Here is a 21,069-nt window from a genome sequence, read left to right as displayed (position 1 = left end):
CATTGTAAGAATAAATTTAACTGCAAATCTTTTACATAAAATTTTACCTAATTATAAATCATTACTGAGACTACAACATACTTGGAAGTTTTGTTCATGTGTTTATCTGAAACTCTTATGTTAACATATCAAAATCCTCTCTGAAAAGAATACTAGGCAAGCTCTCTACCACTAGGCCACACTCTCGATCCCTGAAATGAATAATTTTGAAAACATGCTCCAAGTCTGAATCAATGCAAATTCTGAATGAATGGCAGTGAATTAAGAGACATCAGAAAATACGTTTTTTGTTCTGTTTTTTCAGTAAGTAGTAAAGCGACAATGGTGATATGAACAGTGATACCAGATTCCTCACCTGCAGTCACAGTCTTTGTCCAGCAAATCTTTATTTTCTTCTATGGACTGAAGCAAACCAAGAAACTATCCCTTGGACCCTTTTGTAGATCTAGGTTATCCTTAAATTATAACCAGTGTCATGGACGGGACCTTGGGAGTCCTGTTTTCCTAATACCTCTCAGTTTGGAACCAAATCCAGGTCTCTGTCAGTATCAGAACAAATAGGACCTACCAGAGGCATGCTCACAGATAGTACATCAAAGCAAAGGCCCTGGACTAGAGAAAAAAGTCAGAGGCAATTTGACTTCCTGGTTTTCACAGTTGAGCCATTCCTCTTGGAGACACTCTTATTTTAGAATTCTTTTACTATTTGAATGAATAAAAATATTTTGAGGAGTTAGGAAATTATAGTGCTTGCAAAGTTTGCATAATCCCAGATGTTCAGTCCAAGGAAGGAAGGAAAGAGGGAAGGAGAGGAAGGAAAGAAAAAAAGGGAGATGAGATGAGAGGATAAAGGAAAGGACAAGAGAGGGAAAGAGGAACAATGAAGAGGGAAAATGAAAAATAAGTCCCTCAAGTGTAAACTCCTATAAAACAATTCCTATCTTTATTTATGGACATGAAAATGTGTTTGGGTTCCGATTTTAGTTTTCTTGCTCAGAGATATTTCTTTTTGTCATTAATGATTAACCAGAGAACAAATTTATCCAAATTCTTCAAGCTTAGTTTATTTAAAAGGAAAGTAGATTCAAGTTTTGATGCCCATGGTTTTGTACCACTTTCCACCATGGCCCTTTGGGAGATACTTTGTTTGTTAATCTTCCTGGAGAAAAGTTGGGGACAGGAACAAACGTAAGTAAAAGCAGCCCATCTCTATTGTTTGATGCATGTTTGTTATATTAAGTGAAAAAGTAAACTCATCAGATTATATCATTGCAAATAACTTTGCCCAAATGAGGAGATTCCTCTCTGAATGAGAAAGCTATGTAAGCATTTTGATTGAGTGAATGGTGAAAAATATGACAGCTTTGATGAATTGTTATTTACAAAACTTCACATGTTCCAGTTTCTCTTCAATAAATGACAAAGTCAATTTAAACTTTGTTCTCATTGCTTGTTTGCATTTCTTCTTAGTTTTTCTGGGTGTTTTTCACAGTTCAAATAGCTTTGAAAATCTATTAGTCATTATTTCCAAATGTATAAGTTGATTCTTCACAACTATTTGTGTTACTGAAATTTTGTGCACTTTAAATTTTATCTTATAAATGATGATTTCTAAAAATAATGCTTAACTGCTGAAAAGTACCCGGGTATTATCTACTCAAATGTTCTCTCTCCTTCCCTCACTCCCCCTTCTTCCCTTCCTTTCTCCTTGCCTCCCCCCTCCTTTCTTCCCTCCCTGCCCCTTCCTTTTCTTCTTTGTTCCCCTCCCCTCCCGAGTTCTCCCCCTCCCTCCCTTCTTCCCCTCTCCCCCCTCCCTCTTTTCCTCCTCTCTCTCGCTCTTTTCCTCCCTCCCTACCCCCCTTCCTTCCTTATATCCTTTCTTCTCCCTCCTTCCATCCTCCCTCCCTTATTCCCTTCCTTTTTAATATGTCCAATTTAGGACACCCCTTGAAAGTGTTGCTCTGAGGTGTTCACTTGCAGTTATTTGGGTGTGTTTTGTTTGTTTCAGTATTTTTTAGTAGTTATACAAAGGGGTTTCAATTCTACATATCTGTTTATGAGGACAATGTATGAGGCTCAATTCACCCCTTTTATCATTCTCCTCCATCTTTCCCAGCAGATGGCAGAGATTACATTGAATGGCTGGGGCCTATATCACTTCTTTTTTTATCACTGGAGAAAAAGAAAGGAAAGAAAAAGAAAGAAAAGAATAACAACTGCGTGCTCATGCACGTGCGTGCGTGCGTGCGTGCGTGCGTGTGTGTGTGTGTGTGTGTGTGTGTGTGTGTGTGTGTGTGTTTGTTTGTTCTTGGTCATGGGGCTTGAAGTCTGGCCATGGTTGCCATCCCTGAGCTCTTCAGCTCAAGGCTAGCACTCTATCCTTTGAACCACAGCGCCATTTCCTGTTTTCTGGTGGTTAATTGGATATGAGTCTCATGATTTTTAGAGTCCAAGGTAGCTTTGAATTGCTGTCCTCAGATCTCAGCCTCCTGAGTAGCTAGGATTACAGGCATGAGCCACCAGCACCGGGAGCTATATTTTCCAGAGAACACATTAAGTTACAGTTGGCAGTAATATAGAGGGAATGCTTTTCTTCCCTTTCTGAATGTAAACTTAATTCCAACGTGCCTTGTTTTTTGTTTTGTTTTGTTTTTGCCAGTCGTGGGCTTGAGCTCAGGGCCTGAGCACTGTCCTTGGACTTTCTCAAGGCTAGAGCTCTACCACTTGAGCCTCAGCACCATTTCTGGCTTTTTTTCTATGTATGTGGTACCGAGGAATCGAACCTGGGTCTTCGTGCATGCTAGGCAAGCACTCTACCACTAGGCCACACTCCCCGCCCCCCAACGTGCCCTGTTAAGTGTTAATTATAAGCACTTCTTCTTGAAAACAATGCTGAAATTATCATAGATCACAAAATAAAATTTGATGTCATATCATTTGTAGATTGATTCTCAAACAAGAGGGAACATAACATTCAATAGGCAATATTAAATTACTAAATATTTTGTTTTTCAATTTAACAGCTATGTCATTTCTGCACCAAAAGTATTGCGTGTTGGAGCATCTGAAAATGTCGTGATTCAAGTCTATGGGTACATGGAAGCATTTGATGCAACCATTTCTATAAAAAGTTACCCTGATAAAAAATTTGCTTATGCATCAGGCTCTGTTACCTTATCCCCAGAAAATAAATTCCAAAACTCTGCCATCTTAACAGTATGTATTTATCTTTTATTTTCTTCATATTTATAGAATATATCTGTAAATAGTTTTGTAAATTTATGCATATTTCTTTATTTTATTTTATTTTTGTTAGTCCTGGGGCTTGAACTCAGGGCCTGATCACTGTCCCTGAGTTTCTTTTGCTCGAGGCTAGCACTCTACCATTTGAGCCACAGCACCACTTCTGGCATTTCTGGTTTATGTAGTACTGAGGAATCAAACCCAGGGTTTCATGCATGCTACACAAGCACTCTAGCACTAAACTATATTCCCAGCCCATTTGTACATATTTCTGTACTATGTGCAAACACTCTAGGGGTTCATTCAGACCTGTCTTTTTCCAATGTGATTTCTTCATTTAAAAAAAAAAAACAATAATTGCCAGTGTGGTGCAGTGGCTCACACCTGTAATCCTAGCTACTCAGGAGGCTGAGATCTGAGGATCAAGGTTCAAAGACAGCACAAAAGGACCTGAGACTCTTATCTCCAATTAACCACTAGAAAAAGGGAAGTGGGGCTTGGCTCCACTGAAGAGCTCAGTGACAATGCCTAGGTCCAGGGGTAGACAGTAGCCTTGAGCTAAAGAGCTCAAGGTCAGAGCCCAGGCAGAGTTCATGACCAAAAAATAAAAAAAAAAAAAATCAACAATTGAAATCTTATGGAGCTTAAAAGTAAAATTATTGATTTTTGTCATCTTTTGTTTTTATTTATTTTTTGCCAATCCTAGGGCTTGAACTCAGGGGCTGAGTTCAAGACTAGAGCTCTACCACTTGAGCCACAACACCATATTTGCCCTTTTCTATGTATGTGATACCGAGGAACCAAACACGCGTCTTCATGCATGCTAGGCAAGCGCTCTACCAGTAGGCCAAACCCCCGGTCTTGTTTTTATTTTTTAAATATCTAAATATCATAAGTATAAGTTTATAGCTACTTTTTGCTTTGCGCATGTTTGAGACAAAGTGTTTTATTACATATTACAAAAAATTGCTCACATTAAGAGTTTTCTATATCTTTTTAATTCCTTTCAGAGGGAGGTATATGATAGCGCGATCTAAATAAATTCTAACCAAAATCCTACTCTCAATATACTTAAAAAAAAAAAAAAAAGAAAGAAAAAGTACTGGGATCTAAGTTCAGGGCCTTTCATATGCCACGGGCTCTTCCACTTAGACCACTCCACTAACACTTCTTATATTAGTTAATTTTTAAGATAGGGTCTCACTTATACCTGAGCCACCTTGCACTGTAATCTTCCTCACATCACTGAGATGACAGGTGCAGTCCACAATGCCTAGCCACTGTTTCCCCTGCGGTTCATGTAACAAGTACATGTTGATCAAGATGGAGGCTCACAAACCTGTTCTAGCTTAGGCTAGCCATGAATTGCTATCCTTCAATCTTGGCCTCCCAAGTGGCTTTTGATAGTAAAACGTTCTCATCTCTTAATGCGTATTCTCACTTGGGTTTATTAAAAGCTAAAATTCATTTATGTTCAGTAAATAAATCTTTCTAGTAATGTGTAAGAGAATGAGTTACATGTGGGCCTTGGCCTTTATATTTAAATCAGTCAAGGTGGAACAGAAACTAAACATTGGCTTCCTCACTTCCATTGTCACAGAAAGTTCCAGATGGTTCACTGAAAAAGCCAATGGAGGGGGGAGGATGATAAACGTTGAACAGATCTTAAGCATTTAATTTTATCTTAACACTAAAAAGTAGCATTTTGTCAGTTGTTTGATACTGAGCCTTTGCTTTGAGTACATTGACTCAATATACATGTTACAGCTTTAACAAATCGTTGCTGGTCTGAAATTGGTCTCTTGGATACTTGCAAAAGTACCTGAGTACAAAACAACCTAAAGATGGTTTCCCAATTTCTCTAATACTAATTTTGTACTGAATTCCATAGCAATTTGATTCTAGTGATTAACTCTCATCCCTGTGTTTCAGGGGGTTAAATTTTCACAGTAACATTTGTTTTGCATTTATTACTTATGATAATATAAGATATTCACTTGCTACAGAATGTAAACAGGGTTAAGTTGCAATTTGCAACTTTGAAAGTACACCTCTACAGTGCGGGAACAGAAGGGTGTGATTTAACACAAAATGGTGAGGCCATCTGTCAGGAGGTTGGTTGTATATGGAGAATGGAGAAGATGGCTTAACTAGCTGATTGATTGATTGCAGGGAAGGTTTTCTATGAGTGTTTTTGGTAGTGGTTTAATTAAATAGATGAAAATATTAGGAAATAAAAAGGTTTTCAAATGCTTAAAGCTAAAGGTTGTTTATGATTTTAGACACTGAAGGGATTTGGGCAGTATTAATTTACTTTTGTGGTCTCTAAACCACTCTTTATTTGTTTGGATTGGTTGGTGTTCTATTTTTTATTTATTTTTTTTCTTTTTGTATTGCTATTATAAAGGTCAGATACAGAGGCGTTACAGTTACATAAGTCAGGTAATGAGTACATTTCTTTTTGGATATTATCAGCTCATCTGTTTTTTTTTCCTTTTTTTGTGTTTTGTTTTTGTTTTTGAAACAGGATCACACCCTATAATTGGAGCTATGCTAGATTTGATACACTCCTGTTTCAGTTCTGAGTGACGCTTTAAATGATGGGGTGCATGCGCAGATTCACACTTCCCCTCCCTCCACACACAAATTTTTGTTTCACTGAGAGCCCCAGATCCTTTATTTCTCCTTCTTACTATGGGAAGTCTCATTAATGTTATTGTCAGGGAAGGGTAAAGGGTGTGAGTCAAGAACAGCCAGATTTAGCCAGGCACGATGGCTCATGCCTATGATCCTAGCTACTCAGGAGGCTGAGATCTGGGGATCAAGGTTCAAAGCCAGTCTGGGCACAAAAGTCCTGAGACTCTTATCTCCAACTATCCTCTAGAAAATGGGAAGTGGGGCTTGGCTCAAGGGTAGGGTGGTGGCCTTGAGCTGAAGAGGTCAGGGACAGCACCTAGGCAGAGTTCAAGCCCCATGACTCACACACACACACAAAAAGAACAGCAGGATTTGTTGAAAACTTCACATAGTAGATACTACATGTTGGTATAGTTTTTACAAAGTCAACATGCTTTATAACCTCAGAATTATACTCCAGCTCCACCAATATTCTCTCTTACAGATACAACCCAAACAACTGTCTAGAGAGCAAATATCAGATTCACATGTGTATTTGGAAGTGATATCGAAGCATTTTTCAAAATCCAAGAAAATACCCATAACCCGTGACAATGGGTTTCTCTTCATTCAAACAGACAAACCCGTATACACTCCCCATCAGTCAGGTAGAGTATAAAATGCTTCTTCATTTGTGGGAAAATGAACACTATATATATATACATACACACACATATGTAGATAGATAGATAGATAGATAGATAGATAGATAGATAGATAGATAGATAGATATATTTCTGGGGATTGAGCTCAGAGCCCAAGCACTGTCCTTGGGCTTTGTAAAGGCTAGAGCTCTACCACTTGAGCCATAGCACCATTTCCTGCTTTTTCTATGTATGTGGTACTGAGGAATCAAACCTGGGTCTTCGTGCATGCTAGGCAAGCACTCTACCACTAGGCCAGACTCTAGGCCCAATTGGACACTATATTGTAGAACTTTTTAATAACTAAAATCGAATGTGAACCGATTTCCAACTTGCTAAAACAGATGAAATTCTCTCATGACTTTTATGCTTTCACTGATGGGTTTGATGTCTAAATAAGCTACAAAATCAACAATTGCATTATCTATCCTATTAGTTATTTCCAAGTAGAAGTAAGAGATTTTGAACATATAATAAGGGCTTAAGCAAGATAATAAACAAGTAGTGATATGATTAAGACTATAACTTTGTACTTCATACCCCTGAAATTACACATCAAATTTTTCTCCTCTCCTCCCTTAGAATACTACATTCATGGATGATTTTTTCCACACTCACATATTTCACTGCCTACCACACAGAAGGCAGGCAACAATTTTTTGAAAACCTTAATAAGCCACCTTCTATCTGGTGAATATAATGTAACCCTTCTATTAATTACAATTTAAAAAATATGAAAAAATTACTCAAATTACTACTGGTTGAACAGTTTTTAATTCTATCTAATTACTTTTACAGTTAAGGTTAGAGTTTATTCACTGAATGATGATTTGAAGCCAGCCAAAAGAGAAACTGTTCTAACTTTCATTGTAAGTATTCTTTCATTTATTCAAATGATATTTTAACTGTTTCTTTTTTGAGGATAACAGTTCTCATTTCTTAATTCTGTCCTTATAGCTTCCCAACTTTTCAATGTCCCACAAATGAGTTATTAACATCTATTCTAAGTATGTTATAGATCCATATCTATACAACATATGTACATAAATTGCTCAGGTAAAATTAAACTCAACATATTGAAGGATTTTGAAGAGTTAAATACATCCTTGGCAGTTTCTTTTGTTAAAGCAATGCCATTAAGGATTAATGGAATATAATGTATAAGCTTTTTTATTAGAGTACTTTAAAATAGAATTGTAATTCACGCTATTCTTTTCTGGCACATATTAAATGTGTGAAAGTTTCAATGATGATGTTGACACCCATGTATATAAGATACTTAGGATGTTTGTGTTTTATTCAAAGGATCCTGAGGGATCAGAAGTTGACATGGTTGAAGAAAATGACTATACTGGAATTATTTCTTTTCCTGACTTCAAGATTCCTCCCAATCCCAAGTATGTAAAAATACTTGTTAATAAAGTCTGTAAACGGCCAAGCTGAAACTTTTGGTTGTGGAAGTAAACTATGCAGTCCCATGGCGCCACCTAGTGTTGCCATAGCATATCACCTTAAAAATATGATCTTTAAGTAGTTGTACGAAGAAGTGGCCATTTAACAAAAAGTCTTATGAATATAATATATTTTGATCAATGCCCTCTTTTAGCATTCTCACCCATCTCTCCCTTCCCCACCCCTTCCTCTACTCTTCTTAATTTTGTAAGCTACACATGAGATTCTTCACACATTACCCCCTTCTCTTCATTAGCTTACTCCTTTTCCCCTCTGCTGAGAAATTAAATTTCATTCCATAACAACCCCTCCCTCTGCAACAACAGCCCAGCACCACTTGTCTGTAGTCCCTTGCTTCTCAGGAGGCAGAAGGCAGCTTAGGCGACATACAAAGACCCACTATGCTTCTCTCATTCTATCTACAAATAGAAATCAAAATTAGGAAGAGGCAAACACAGTCCTTGGGTTTTCTTCTTTTCTCTTCTTCTTTCATCCAAATCATCAGCTCTTGTCTCTAAAAGGCTCAAATGGGCTAGCTATTTAAAAGGCTGATGTGGGCCCCATTCCTTGCCCCTAAGTATTAGAAAACACAGCCCTATGGATTTCATCTACATGGACTACCACAGAGGAAGGTATGTTTTATGGTCATCTTTCCTTTGCCTACCACAGGATAACTTGTAGTGAATTCATTGTATTAAAATATTCTAATTTTTTCAATTGAAATTGTGAGCTTTAAGTAATTTGAGAAATCTTTTTTGGGGGGTGGTCATATGGTTTGAATTCTGAGCCTGGGTGCTGTCCCTGAGCTCTTCAACTCAAGGCTAGCACTCTACCACTTGAGCCACAGCTCCACTCCCGGTTTTCTGGTGGTTAATTGGAGATAAGAGTCTCATGGACTACCATGCCATGACTGGCTTTGAACTGCAATCTTCAGACCTCAGCCTCCTGAGTAGTTAGGATTACAGGTTTGAGCCATTGGTGCCCAGCTGGGTAATTTTTAAATTGTATACTTTTGTGGAAATACTCCATACTCTGTAAAGCCTAATCAAATTTGTTATTTTATTGCTATTATCACTTACTCTAACTTTATCTTGTGCCACTCACCCCATGATGGAGAATTACAGCCATGGGAGTCATTAATGCTCAGTGCATTTGCTCGTGCTATTTTCTTATAAAGCTAACTTCTTCTCAGCTTCAGGGAAATGTTAAATTTTCAAGAACACTCAATGGATGCTCTCTCTCTCTCTCTCTCTCTCTCTCTCTCTCTCTCTCTCTCTCTCTCTCTGTATGTATGTATGTCTCTGTCTCTGTCTCTTTTTCTCTCTCTGTATTTTCTTCATGACATTTATCTCAATCGGATAACAAATTATTTATTTGCTTGCTTTTATTCCCCACTTGATTTCAAACTTCTTAAAGCCAATAGTTATTTTTCTCAATGTGCAACTTATATTAACTTGCCCACATAAAAACCTAGTTGCAAAGGAAAAAAGTAAGGATTTGAACTTGCATGGACAATTAACTCTATGGACACCATAATTCTTGTGTTGTTTTCAAGTAGTGTGAGTGTGTGTGTGTGTGTGTGTGTGTGTGTGTGTGTGTATACTTGATTAATTCTATTTGCTTAAAAATCTCTCACATAGTTGGGAGCCAGGCTACTCAGGAAGCTGAGATCTGGGGACTGAGGATTGCAGTTAGAAGCCAGACTGGGCAGGAAAGTCCATGAGACTCTATGTCTAATGAATTACCACAAAGCTGGAAGTGGTGCTGTGGCTCAAATGGAAGAGTGCTAGCTTTGAGCAAAAAAGTTCAAGGACAGGCCCCGAGTTCTAGCCCAGGATTGGCACAAAACAACTAAAAAGTTTCTCACACACCATTTACTTAAACTACATATATCTATGTGTCCTCTAACTTCTGGTAAGCAGGAATTTAGGGCTGGGAATGTGGCTTAGTGGTAGAGTGCTTGCCTAGCATGCACAAAGCCCTGGGTTTGAATACTCAGTTATACATAAACAGAAAAGGTCACAAGTGGTGCTGTGGCACAAGTAGTAAAGCACTAGCCTTGAGCAAAAGAAGCTCAGGGACACCATCGAGGCCCTGAGTTCCAGCCTCAGGACTGGCAAAAACCAAACAAAACCCAGGAACTTATTAAATCTTAAGGCAAACTAAAGATATGTGTTAACATCTATAATTTTAAATATTTTGCTTCCCTAGATATGGTGTATGGACAATTAAAGCTAAATATAGAGAGGACTTTTCAACTACGGCAGCCACAACCTTTGAAATTAAAGAATACGGTAATTTCTCACCATTAGATGCTAACCTATGCTTTGGCAGTAATCCTTCTCTCGACTAATACAAATCCCTCTGTGATGGAGGCATCCTCCTGATATGGCTGGAAATACTGGTTGGAGCTAGGGAGATGGTGGCAGTAGCTGTCTGAATGCCTAGGTTCTGGTTCCAGCATGCCCTTACTATTCTGGTAAGGAACACAACCAACCCCTATGGACTCGATTCTGATTGGTACAGTGGGAAGGTTCCTTGGGACATCGTATAAGGATGATGGATAAGGGGTGGATACTGGGAGTCGTTTTAAAGGCTGCTTTGATTTAATGGATAATGTGGTCTCTTCCTTTCTACTTGCAGTCCTGCCACACTTTTCTGTTTTGATAGAACCAGAAAGTTATTTCATTGGCTACAAGAACTTTAAGAACTTTGAAATTACTATAAAAGCAGGGTAAGAAGGTTTATTTAACTGATTCCCAACTCTGATGGGTGGAGGTTACTCTCAGGATGGCCTGTGAGTCGTTAGCAACGTTTGCTATAATTTGGGATGGATTCATAGAGGAGATAGCATGTGGGTAGCTTATTTGCCTATTTTGATTTGAGATTGATATATATATATGCTACATATTTATATATGCGCAATCAAACTGACTCAAGGATGGTCTATGCCACCTTGCTACATTCTCCCAAAAATCCATACTCTAAGCTGGGTGCTGGTGGCTGATACCTGTGATCCCTTCTACTCAGGAAGTTGGGAACTGAGAATCATGGTGCGAAGCCAGCCGAGGAAGGAAAGCCAGGGGGAAAAAAGCCAGAAATGAAGCTGTGGCTCAAGTGGTACAGCGCGAGGCTTGAGTAAAAAAGCCAAGGGACAGCATCTCAGCCCTGACTTCAAGTCACAATACTCTAGTACACAGTACTCCAGTAGTAGATGGAGGTACACTGAGTGCTTTCTGTACGTTTTGAGCGTTACATTTTATCCGACTCTTATTACTACAATCATGTTACTGGAACACTTGTATAATATCATCTGGCAGGTATTTTTACAATAAAGTGGTCACTGAGGCTGACGTGTATGTCTTTTTTGGATTAAAAGAAGACATAAAAGATGGCGAGAAAGAAATGATGCACAAGGCAATGAAGAGTACAATGGTAAGACGCCACACTCACACCACTCTAGATAGCATGAGCGCGAGAAGGCAGTTCAAACCCCCCTGTCAATCCAGCAGTCTCTATAGATAGGGTGAACACCTACGATCCTCCTTTGGCTTTCTATTGGCCTTGGAACAAAGGTCAGTGCCCTTGGCATTGTCTTTCCTTGTCAACTGATCTCATGCCACTCATTCTCTTTCATATCACTCCAGGTTCTCAGTCTCCACAGTTTTCCGTCTCGGGATCTTTGCTTGTTACCTCTGTCTCTTCTTTGCCTAATGTCTTCTCACTCCTTAAATTTAAACATTGAAATACTTTTTCTAAGACATCTCCCTTGCCTCCTTGAACTGGGTTAGCCGCCCATGCTTCGCATTCTCTCAGACCTAATCCTTTTTAGTGTTCGTGAGGCCCTGGCTGGATTGAAACACAAAACACAAAACAAAACAAAGACAAAAACTAGATATAGCTAAACCATACAAGATGGCTGGTTTCCAGTCCAACAATTTTAGAATTAAACACAAGCCCAGGAAGAGAAAGGATGCATAGTTTTCTCTCATATGTGATAGTTAAATCTAACTAATATACATCCATAAACATACACAGAATCGTATGCATATATACACAAATGTATTAACAAAAATATGGAGTATGCAAGGGAGGACTCTTATGGTATAAGTCCTCTGAAAAGCGAATTTACAGTCTAACAAAATGAACACCAGTAAACTGGGACTTGAGGTGTCAGGAGCTGGGGTGAGGTCAAGGGACGAGAGAGACAATGAAGAGAGGAAAACTGGGAGAATGAAACCATGCTGTTTAATGTATATACATAAAAATAGAACCAGGTAACTGGAAAGGAGAGCTGGGGAGAGAATGACAAAGGGGGGGGGGCGCATGGATCATCATGCACTGTGCTTATAAAATGGGCATGTTGAATTGAAACGCCTTTGTACACTACTTAAAGACAGTTTCTTTAGATTTTTTCAAAAAAAAATCTGTCTTTCTTTCCTTCTTCTTTTTTTGTTTGTTTGTTTATGTGGTATTGAGGAATCAAACCCACACCCTCATGCATGCTAGGCAAGCACTCTACAACTAAGCCACATTTCCAGCCCATAAAGATGGTAAACAAGAAAAGAAAACTGAATTCCAAAAAGATTAGCTAGGCTACATCAAATGGACAATTTTCCAGGGAACCAAATGACAAAAATGAATTGAAGATGATCTAGAGTGTCCAAATAAATTTATTCTAAGCAAAAAGAAAAGAACTGAAGTCCTAACAGTATATGTTTTTAAATCAGTATCTAAATGTGTAACAGGATGAAATGTAAAATCCAACCCAAACCTCAGTTAAGGACAGAAGTAACAAGAGAGCTGTATAGCTATGGATGGTAACTTTGAGGTTGGAAAAAGGAATCTTCGTAGCTTATACCAAAAGGACCACATGAGACACCCGGTTCTTCATCATCTACAATTCTGCCCCAATAGATTAGAAAATAGCAGGCTGGCTTTGCTGTGGTCCTGGGTCAGTCACTTTGCTGGGAATGCTAAACCAGTGCTCTGACATTTACCTTCCATCTAGAAGCTAGTAAAAGCAGCTTGTATTATCATCTTGTTTCCTTATGTAATTAATTTATTTTTAAATTTTCCCCTTTTTAAAAGTTGATAAATGGGATTGCACATGTCACATTTGACTCTGAAACAGCAAGTAAAGAACTGTCATACAACAGTCTAGAGGATTTAAACAACAAGTATCTTTATATTGCCGTGACTGTCATAGAGTCTACAGGTAAGAGGAGTGCGTGTGTGTGTGTGTGTGTGTGTGTGTGTGTGTGTGTGTGTGTGTGTGTGTGTGTTTCAGAAAATATTTAAAATGTGCTTTAATAGTACAGTTGATTTCTACATTTTCGTCACATCTTCTTTCATAGTTAAATTTTACTTTTTTTTGGCCAGTCCTGGAGTTTGAACTCAGGGCCTGAGCACTGTTCTTGGGCTTTCTCAAGGCTAGAACTCTACCACTTGAGGCATACTACCACTTCCAGCTTTTTTATTCTATGTATGTGGTACCGAGGAATCGAACCCAGGTCTTCATGCATGCTAGGCAAGCACTCTACCACTAGGCCAAACTCTCGGCCCTTACATTTTACTTCTATATGTAATTAGAAGCTGGCATTAGACTAGAGCTGCTGGGTCATTAGACAAGCCATTGAGTCTCAATTACCTGATCTGCAAAACTGGGTTACCCCTGTCCCATAGCTACCCGAAGTGGCTCAGCAGGCTGGCTTGCTCGCACATCTGCCATCCCAGGGTGCTCATCTAGAAGCATCAAAAGCAAAAAGTGATTCAGAAATTCTATCTCAAGCCCGGCGTGGTGGCTCACTCCTGTAACCCTAGCTACTCAGGGGGCTGAGATCTGAGGATGGACTAAAGACCATGAGCATCTTATCTCTAACCACTAGAAAATTGGAAGTGGTTCTGTGGCTCAAGGGGTAGAGTGGTAGCCTTTAGCTGATGAGCTCAGGGACAGTGCCCAAGGTCCTGAGCTCAAGCTCCATGGCTGACAAAAAATGAATACTCAGGAGGCTGAGATCTGAGGATCAATGCTCAAAGCCAGCCCAGGCACAAAAGGACCCGAGACTTATCTCCAATTAGCTTCTAGAAAAATGGGAATTGGGGCTTGGCTCGAGGGTAGAGTGGTAGCCTTGGGCTGAAGAGCTCAAGGACAGCGCCCAGGCTGCGTTCAAGCCCCGTGACCCACAAAAAAGAAAGAAAGAAAGAAAGAAAGAAAGAAAGAAAGAAAGAAAGAAAGAAAGAAGGAAGGAAGGAAGGAAGGAAGGAAGGAAGGAAGGAAGGAAGGAAGGAAGGAAGGAAATTCAATCTCAAATTAGAGGGGATAATGTGTTTCTAAAACCTAGGCCAATATTAGTATCCATTTACAGGGCAACAGTGAGGGCCAAAGAATCACTCTGTCGGGCCGGGAGTTTGGCCTCGTGGTAGAGTGCTTGCATAGCATGCATGAAGACCCAGGCTCAATTCCTCAGTACCACATACATAGCAAAAAGCCAGAAATGGTGCTGTGGCTCAAGTGGTGGAGCCCTAGCCTTGAGAAAATCCAGGGACAGTGCTCAGACCCTGAGCTCAAGCCCAGGACTGGAAAAAAAAAAAAAAAAAAGAATCACTCTGTGCAAAGCCCCTAAACTGCCTGTTACAGATACTTAATGTTATATGTCAGCCCTTCTTTTCTTCCCCCCCTCCTCCCCTCCTTTCCTTCCTCTTCCTCCCTGCAAGATCCTCCTCTTCCTTCTTCCCTAGGGTATGTCTACTCCTTCCCTTAACATCTTCTCTAGTGCTTTCTATGCTCCTTCAATTGTTCTTAATAATTATTAATTACTACTCTAAGAAAGGCTGAATTGTTCAAAACAACTCTAAGATTCCACCTCACTCCAGTTAGAATGGCCAGGATCAAGAAATCTAATAAGAACAGATGCTGGAGGGGATGTGGCCAGGAGGGATCACTACTACACTGTTGGTGGAAGTGCAAACTTGTTCAACCACTATGGAAAGCAGTATGGCAATTACTCAAAAGACTAAACATAGAATTCCTTTATGACCCAGCAATTCCACTACTTGGCATTTACCCTATCGTCCAGAAACAAGGACATACTAAATCCACTAGCACAACGATGTTCATTGCAGCACTATTTACCATAGCAAAGATATGGAACCAACCCAGATGCCCCTCAGTTGATGAGTGGATCAACAAGATGTGATATTTATACATAATAGAATTCTGTGCTGCTGTCAAAAAGAACAACATTGCCCCATTTGTAAGGAAATGGAAAGACTTAAAAATCATATTAAGTGAAGTAAGTCAGACTCAAAGGAACTCAGTGGTTTCCCTCATTTGTCATAATCAGTATAAAAGCCTTGGGCTCTCATAGCAGAGATTTACAATAGAACAAAACCTAGATACATAGGCCATATAGTATGACGCTAAATGAAAGGATATAGAAACAAAAGCCATTATAATGAGTTATTGTTGTCCTTAATGTACTATGTTATCTCTCATCTCTTTGGCTGTCCCTTGGTTATCTCATATTGTTACAGTATTTCACCTTGTTATCTGATATATTGTATAAATGCTTGATTGGTTATTTGAAATTGGATAGGGAAGGGGGGAAAAAACACATGAGCGGCGGGGGGTGGGGGAGGGAAATGGGGACCAAGACATGAGAAAGGGTATCAATGTTTGTGAAGTCTACCTGGTAATATAATGTAAACCTTCAATTAATATACGAAAAAAAGAAAGGCTGAATTGTTTTCATGCTAAGATGTCTTAATGAGTCATTTTATTCATATGTTCAGACTTCTATCAAACTCCTAATTAAGCCTGAAGTAATCATGTAACCATGAGTGGATCAATCCTGCAAAATAAGTTAAACCAGGTGATTCCTAAGAACCCCACTCATTCTCTTTGAATATGTCCTTCTAAGGTAGCAGACTGGAAAGTTAAGGCAATTATCCAGGGGTGTGTGTGTGTGTGTGTGTGTGTGTGTGTGTGTGTGTATCCATATATACACACAATATAGATATACATACATATATACACATATACACACATATATACACCCATATATGTGTATATATACAAATATGTGTGTGAATATATATTTATTTATATGTGAATAAGTGAGCTGAATCACAGATAAAATAGACACCCTCCAGTTCAGTAGATGTCTAAAAATGTTAACCCTTTCTTTAGGTGGATTTTCTGAAGAGGCAGAAATTCCTGGCATCAAATATGTGCTGTCTCCCTACAAACTAAATTTGGTTGCTACACCTCTTTTCTTGAAGCCTGGGATTCCATATTCCATCAAGGTAAATGGGGCCTGGGGGAACTCTGCTGAACATGGTCATGAGGAACACACAATTGTCTCAGAACCATTGCTCATTAAAAGCTGGGATGGGAGGGGCCTGGAATTTGGCCTAGTAGTAGAGTACTTGCCTTGCATGCACGAAGACCCGGGTTTGATTCCTCGGTGGTACCACATACATAGAAAAAAGCCAGAAGTGGTTCTGTGGCTCAAGTGGTAGAGCTCTAGCCTTGAGAAAGTCCAAAGACAGTGCTCAGGCCCTGAGTTCAAGCCCAAGACTGGCAAAGGATAAGATGTGATGCAAGTGCCAGGTTCCAGTGCCTGTGCTTCAAGCGACTCAAGAGACTGAGATCTCAGGATCGCAGTTTAAAGGCAGCCCATGCAGGACTGGCACACCACACACACACACACACACACACACACACACACACACACACAACCCACGTAAACTAAACAGAAAAATATAAACAAAAGACATGACACTGTTGAATGGATTTATAATTTTCTGACACACAGGTTCAGGTGAAGGATTCATTAGACCAGCTGGTTGGAGGCGTACCAGTAACTCTGAATGCACAAATAGTCCATGTAAACCAAGAGACGTCTGACTTGGAATCAAGGCAGAGTGTGACAAGTCTCAGCGATGGAGTGGCTTCATTTGTGGTGAATCTCCCATCAGCAGTGACAGCATTGGAGTTTTATGTGAGTTGAATCTTCCTGCTCTATTTCTTAGGACACTGTATACTTTTGACTGTATGCTTTGGCTACTGTGCTGAACAGATGTGGTGGATTTTTATCCCCACACCCAGCGACTAGTTCCATAATTTTCATATCCAGAACAAATAGACGCCAGAGACAATCTGTTAACCCATCAAATGGCCCTTGAGGAAGATAAAACTGTCCATTTTTTTTGTTTTGAAATGCACTGTCTTCACTTACATCCGTAAGAACCTGTTAGAATGCATTCCACCCTTTAGAAAAGTTATACTAGTGAACATTTGTGACAGAAGTATCTCCCCATCCTTCTTTTCTCTCTCTTGTTAGAAACAAATTGTGTGTGCCAAGTCCTGGAGTTTAGGCCAAGGCATTGTCCCTGAGGTTTTTTTGTTGTTGTTTTGTTTGTTTTGTTTTTTGCTCCAAGCTATCGTTCCAGCACTTGAGCTAACTTTTTAGCATTCCAGCTTTTTAGTGGTTCATTGGAGATAAGAGTCTCAATTGCTTTCCTGTTCTGGCTGGCTTCGAACTTCAATCCTCAGATTTCAGCCTATATAGCTAAAGTACAGATGGGAGTTACCGGAACCTGGCTTGAGACATGGAATACTTAAAAAAAATGAACAATCTCCTCTTTTTTAGGACTTACTCTTCTTCATCTCAAATAAAATAAGGATAAGGTAACAGCTCAGGGCTATCAGTACAAGATGCATATGTCAGGATCATCTCACTAAACACCAAGCTGACATTCACCAAGCTGACATTGTGTAACCAAGTGCTTAAGCACTTTATAAAGAGCTCAAATCGTATCTACTTAATCAGCCATGTAAACTAGAGAATATTATCATTGTAATTTTGTAATTAGACAATGGAAGCTTTTTTACTGCTCTGTTGATTACATAACTTACCCAGAATTAAGCTAGGGACTAGATGAGAATATGAACCAACGTGTATCTAACTTCTGAACATGAGTCAGTAAACTTCTACTGTCTGCAAGCAATAAAAAGGTTGCTTCAGCCATGCTATCCTTTGGGCCTCAATCTGGGTGGGAAACAACCCTTTGTGTCAATTACTTCATAATGAAACTAAACCAGCCAGTCTCTGTGATATTCTTTCATAACTTCTGCCCCCAGGTCCTCAAGAATTAGTTCTGCTTCCTTGCCACTTCTCTTTCCCTACCATCCATTCCTGTCATCTCATCCTCTAGAAAGAGAAGTACTTTAATGATATTTCAGAAAGGGAACAAATGGTTGTTCCAGGAACATCTTCTCTCTTCTTTTCATCAGACTCCTCCACGTAATCCGTAGCCCCTTCATCATTCTCCACAGTCGCTAAAAAGGAACTTGACACTACAGCTGTACAGACACCAGAGAAGTGCAGGTCTTATCCTCCTTTCACATTTGGCACTGTGAATTTTAGAAATTTAGAAAGCCAAGAATTTAAAAGACACATTTTACCGAAAAGCATTTCTCCCAGTCCACATGTGTTTCTCACATTTTCTTTTCAGGTCAAAACGGATGCCCCAGACCTCCCTGAAGAAAATCAAGCTAGCAAAGATTACCGAGCAGTTTCATATTCATCTCTCAGCCACAGTTACCTTTATATCGATTGGATCGATAATTATAAACCTTTACTTGTTGGAGAATATCTGAATATCATTGTGACCCCCAAGAGTCCATACATTGACAAAATAACTCACTATAATTTCCTGGTAAGTACAATAATTATAAATATATGTCTCCACATCTCAAACCTAGAACAATTTCGTTTGTTGGTACTGGTGGCTCATACCTGGAATCCTAGCCACCCAGGAGGCTGAGACCTGAAGACTGTATTAGAAGCCAGCTAGGACAGGAAAGTCTGTGAGACTCTTATCCCCAATTAACCATCTAGAAACTAGAAGTGGAGCTGGAAAGTGGTAGAGTGCTGGCCTTAAGCAAAAAAGTTCAGGGACAGACAGTGCCCAGCTCCTGAGCTGAAGCCCTATGATTGACACCCCCCTCACCCCCCCGCAAAAAAAAAATCACTAGAGTGATTCTTCATGTTTGTATTTTAGAGTGCTCTCAAAAACATTATCTTTTTCTTTCTTTTTGGTGGGTCGTGGGGATTGAACTCTGGGCCTGGGCGCTGTCCCTGAGCTCTTCAACTCAAGGCTACTGCCCTCCCCCTGGAGTCACAGCCCCACTTCCCGTTTTTTAGTGGTTAATTGGAGATAAAGTCTCATAGTCTTTTGTGCCTGGGCTGGCTTTGAACCTCAATCCTCAGATCTTCAGGTCTGAGCCTCCTGAGTAGCTAGGATTACAGGCCTGAGCCTCTGTGGCTGTTGCCCCTCGGCTTCAAGACCATTAACCAATTTGAACATCAGCTTTTCAAAATCCTTTAAGGTAGAACGTGATTGTCATGACCATTTCACATAGGGAGAAATTAGTTTCCAAGACCCATAGATGGTAACTCAGCTCAGAAGAGGTAGATTTTGACTTAAAGTAGGACCTCTGATTTCTGGTGTGATAACTCTGTCTACTAAATGTAGTCTAATCACTGGGGACTGATTATGTCACGTTAGCTCTTATTTCGAGACCAAAAATTACAAGGATTACATTGGTGTAAAAAAGGCATACCCAAGGCCTGCTGTTAGGATTTAAATCATATCATACCTGCTCCAGTGGCACAGCCAGCAACATTCCTTTACATCACTTAACACCACATAAGAGGTGAATCCATTAAGCCTGCTAGCAAAGCTTAGGAAAGAAGGAACAGAAAATGGCAGGGCCTTTCTGACAGTCTCCAAAGGAACAGAGAGAACCGTACCAAAGGCCAGGCTAAACAGTGCTGATGAGGGATTTCCCTATGCTTATGCTTTCTAAGGCAGGAATTCAAGCATAAATGAGGACCTGAGGCTAACAGGACTGGAGGGGAAGCAGAGACACCATTCATGAATCACACACCAAGTTATGTACACAGTCTGCTCTTTAAGAACAATTTAAGGGACTTTGGAAGATATTCTGGTTTCATGCTTTTAACTTTAAAACTCTAACTTAAGATGCAATCCATGGTTTTAAACCTAATCCCAAAATAGCATGCATTTATACACATATATACATACACAAACACCATATATATACATACATAGCTTGTATATATGTATGAATTTACAAATATATATATATATACACATAAACACTATACATATATATGTAACAAAATGAAGGAGATTTTAGGGCCAATGTATGACTTAAAGAATCTAGTTTTAGCCGGGTATAGCCTGTAATCCTAGCTACTCAGGAGGTTGAGATCTGAAGATCAAGGTTCAAAGCCAGCCCAGGCAAAAAAGGACCTGAAGCTTTTATCTCCAATTAACCTCTAGAAAACAGCGAGTGGGGCTTGCATCAAGGGTAGGGTGGTAGCCTTGAGCTGAAGAGCTCAGGGACAACACCCAGGCCCAGAGTTCAAGTCCCATGACCCACCAAAAAAAAAAAAATCTAATTCCAATTTTTAGTTCTCTAATTTCCTAGTTATTTGATTTTTTAAACTAAAATCAGAATGCTATTTAATTAGTTACTGGGCCTCAGTTTTTTTAATGGATATAACTATTCCAATCATATTAATATTCATAACACAGTGGGAACAAATATACATATCAACTCCCTGTCTCTCTCTCTCTTTCCCTGATTCTCTCTCTCTCTCTCTCTCTCTCTCTCTCTCTCTCTCTCTCTCTCTCTCTCTCTCTCTCTCTCTCATCACTACTGGGTCTTGAACTCAGGGTCTGAGCATTGTCTCCTGGCTCTTTCACTCAAGTCTAGTGCTCTATCACTTAAGTTATGCCTCCACTTCTGTTTTCTTGCTGATTAACTGTAAATAAGAGTCTCTTGCAGTTGCTGCTGTCACTTGAACCACAGTGCACTTCCAGTGTTTTTTTGAGGGAGGGAGCATTGTTTTGTTTTGTTTTTGTTTGTTTGTTGGAGTGGCTAATTGGAGATAAGCATCTCACAGGGACTTTTCTGCCTGGGTAACTAGGATTGCAGGCATGAGCCACTGGCGCC

At 39.6% G+C, this 21,069-nt stretch overlaps 1 protein-coding gene across 1 annotated transcript in view; it reads left to right on the top strand.

The window, feature by feature from the left end:
• Nucleotides 1-1,106: 1,106 nt before the first annotated feature.
• C5 (complement C5) overlaps nucleotides 1,107-21,069 on the top strand; it is a 72,332-nt gene continuing 52,369 nt past the window's right edge. The window contains 12 exon segments of the mRNA XM_090330542.1: nucleotides 1,107-1,188; nucleotides 3,024-3,216; nucleotides 6,365-6,527; nucleotides 7,362-7,432; nucleotides 7,869-7,960; nucleotides 10,227-10,309; nucleotides 10,659-10,749; nucleotides 11,336-11,450; nucleotides 13,107-13,233; nucleotides 16,207-16,322; nucleotides 16,835-17,020; nucleotides 18,537-18,740. Of these exon segments, the coding sequence (XP_090186668.1) occupies nucleotides 1,124-1,188; nucleotides 3,024-3,216; nucleotides 6,365-6,527; nucleotides 7,362-7,432; nucleotides 7,869-7,960; nucleotides 10,227-10,309; nucleotides 10,659-10,749; nucleotides 11,336-11,450; nucleotides 13,107-13,233; nucleotides 16,207-16,322; nucleotides 16,835-17,020; nucleotides 18,537-18,740 (1,506 nt within the window). The 5' untranslated portion in view covers nucleotides 1,107-1,123.

The sequence above is a fragment of the Megascapheus bottae genome, chromosome 3 (genome assembly GCF_031878675.1).
Source record: "Megascapheus bottae isolate mThoBot1 chromosome 3, mThoBot2.hap1, whole genome shotgun sequence".
NCBI classification, from domain to species: Eukaryota; Metazoa; Chordata; class Mammalia; order Rodentia; family Geomyidae; genus Megascapheus; species Megascapheus bottae.
The sequence above is the reverse complement of the archived record's forward strand: the minus strand, read 5'-3'. Positions and strand labels throughout refer to the sequence as shown.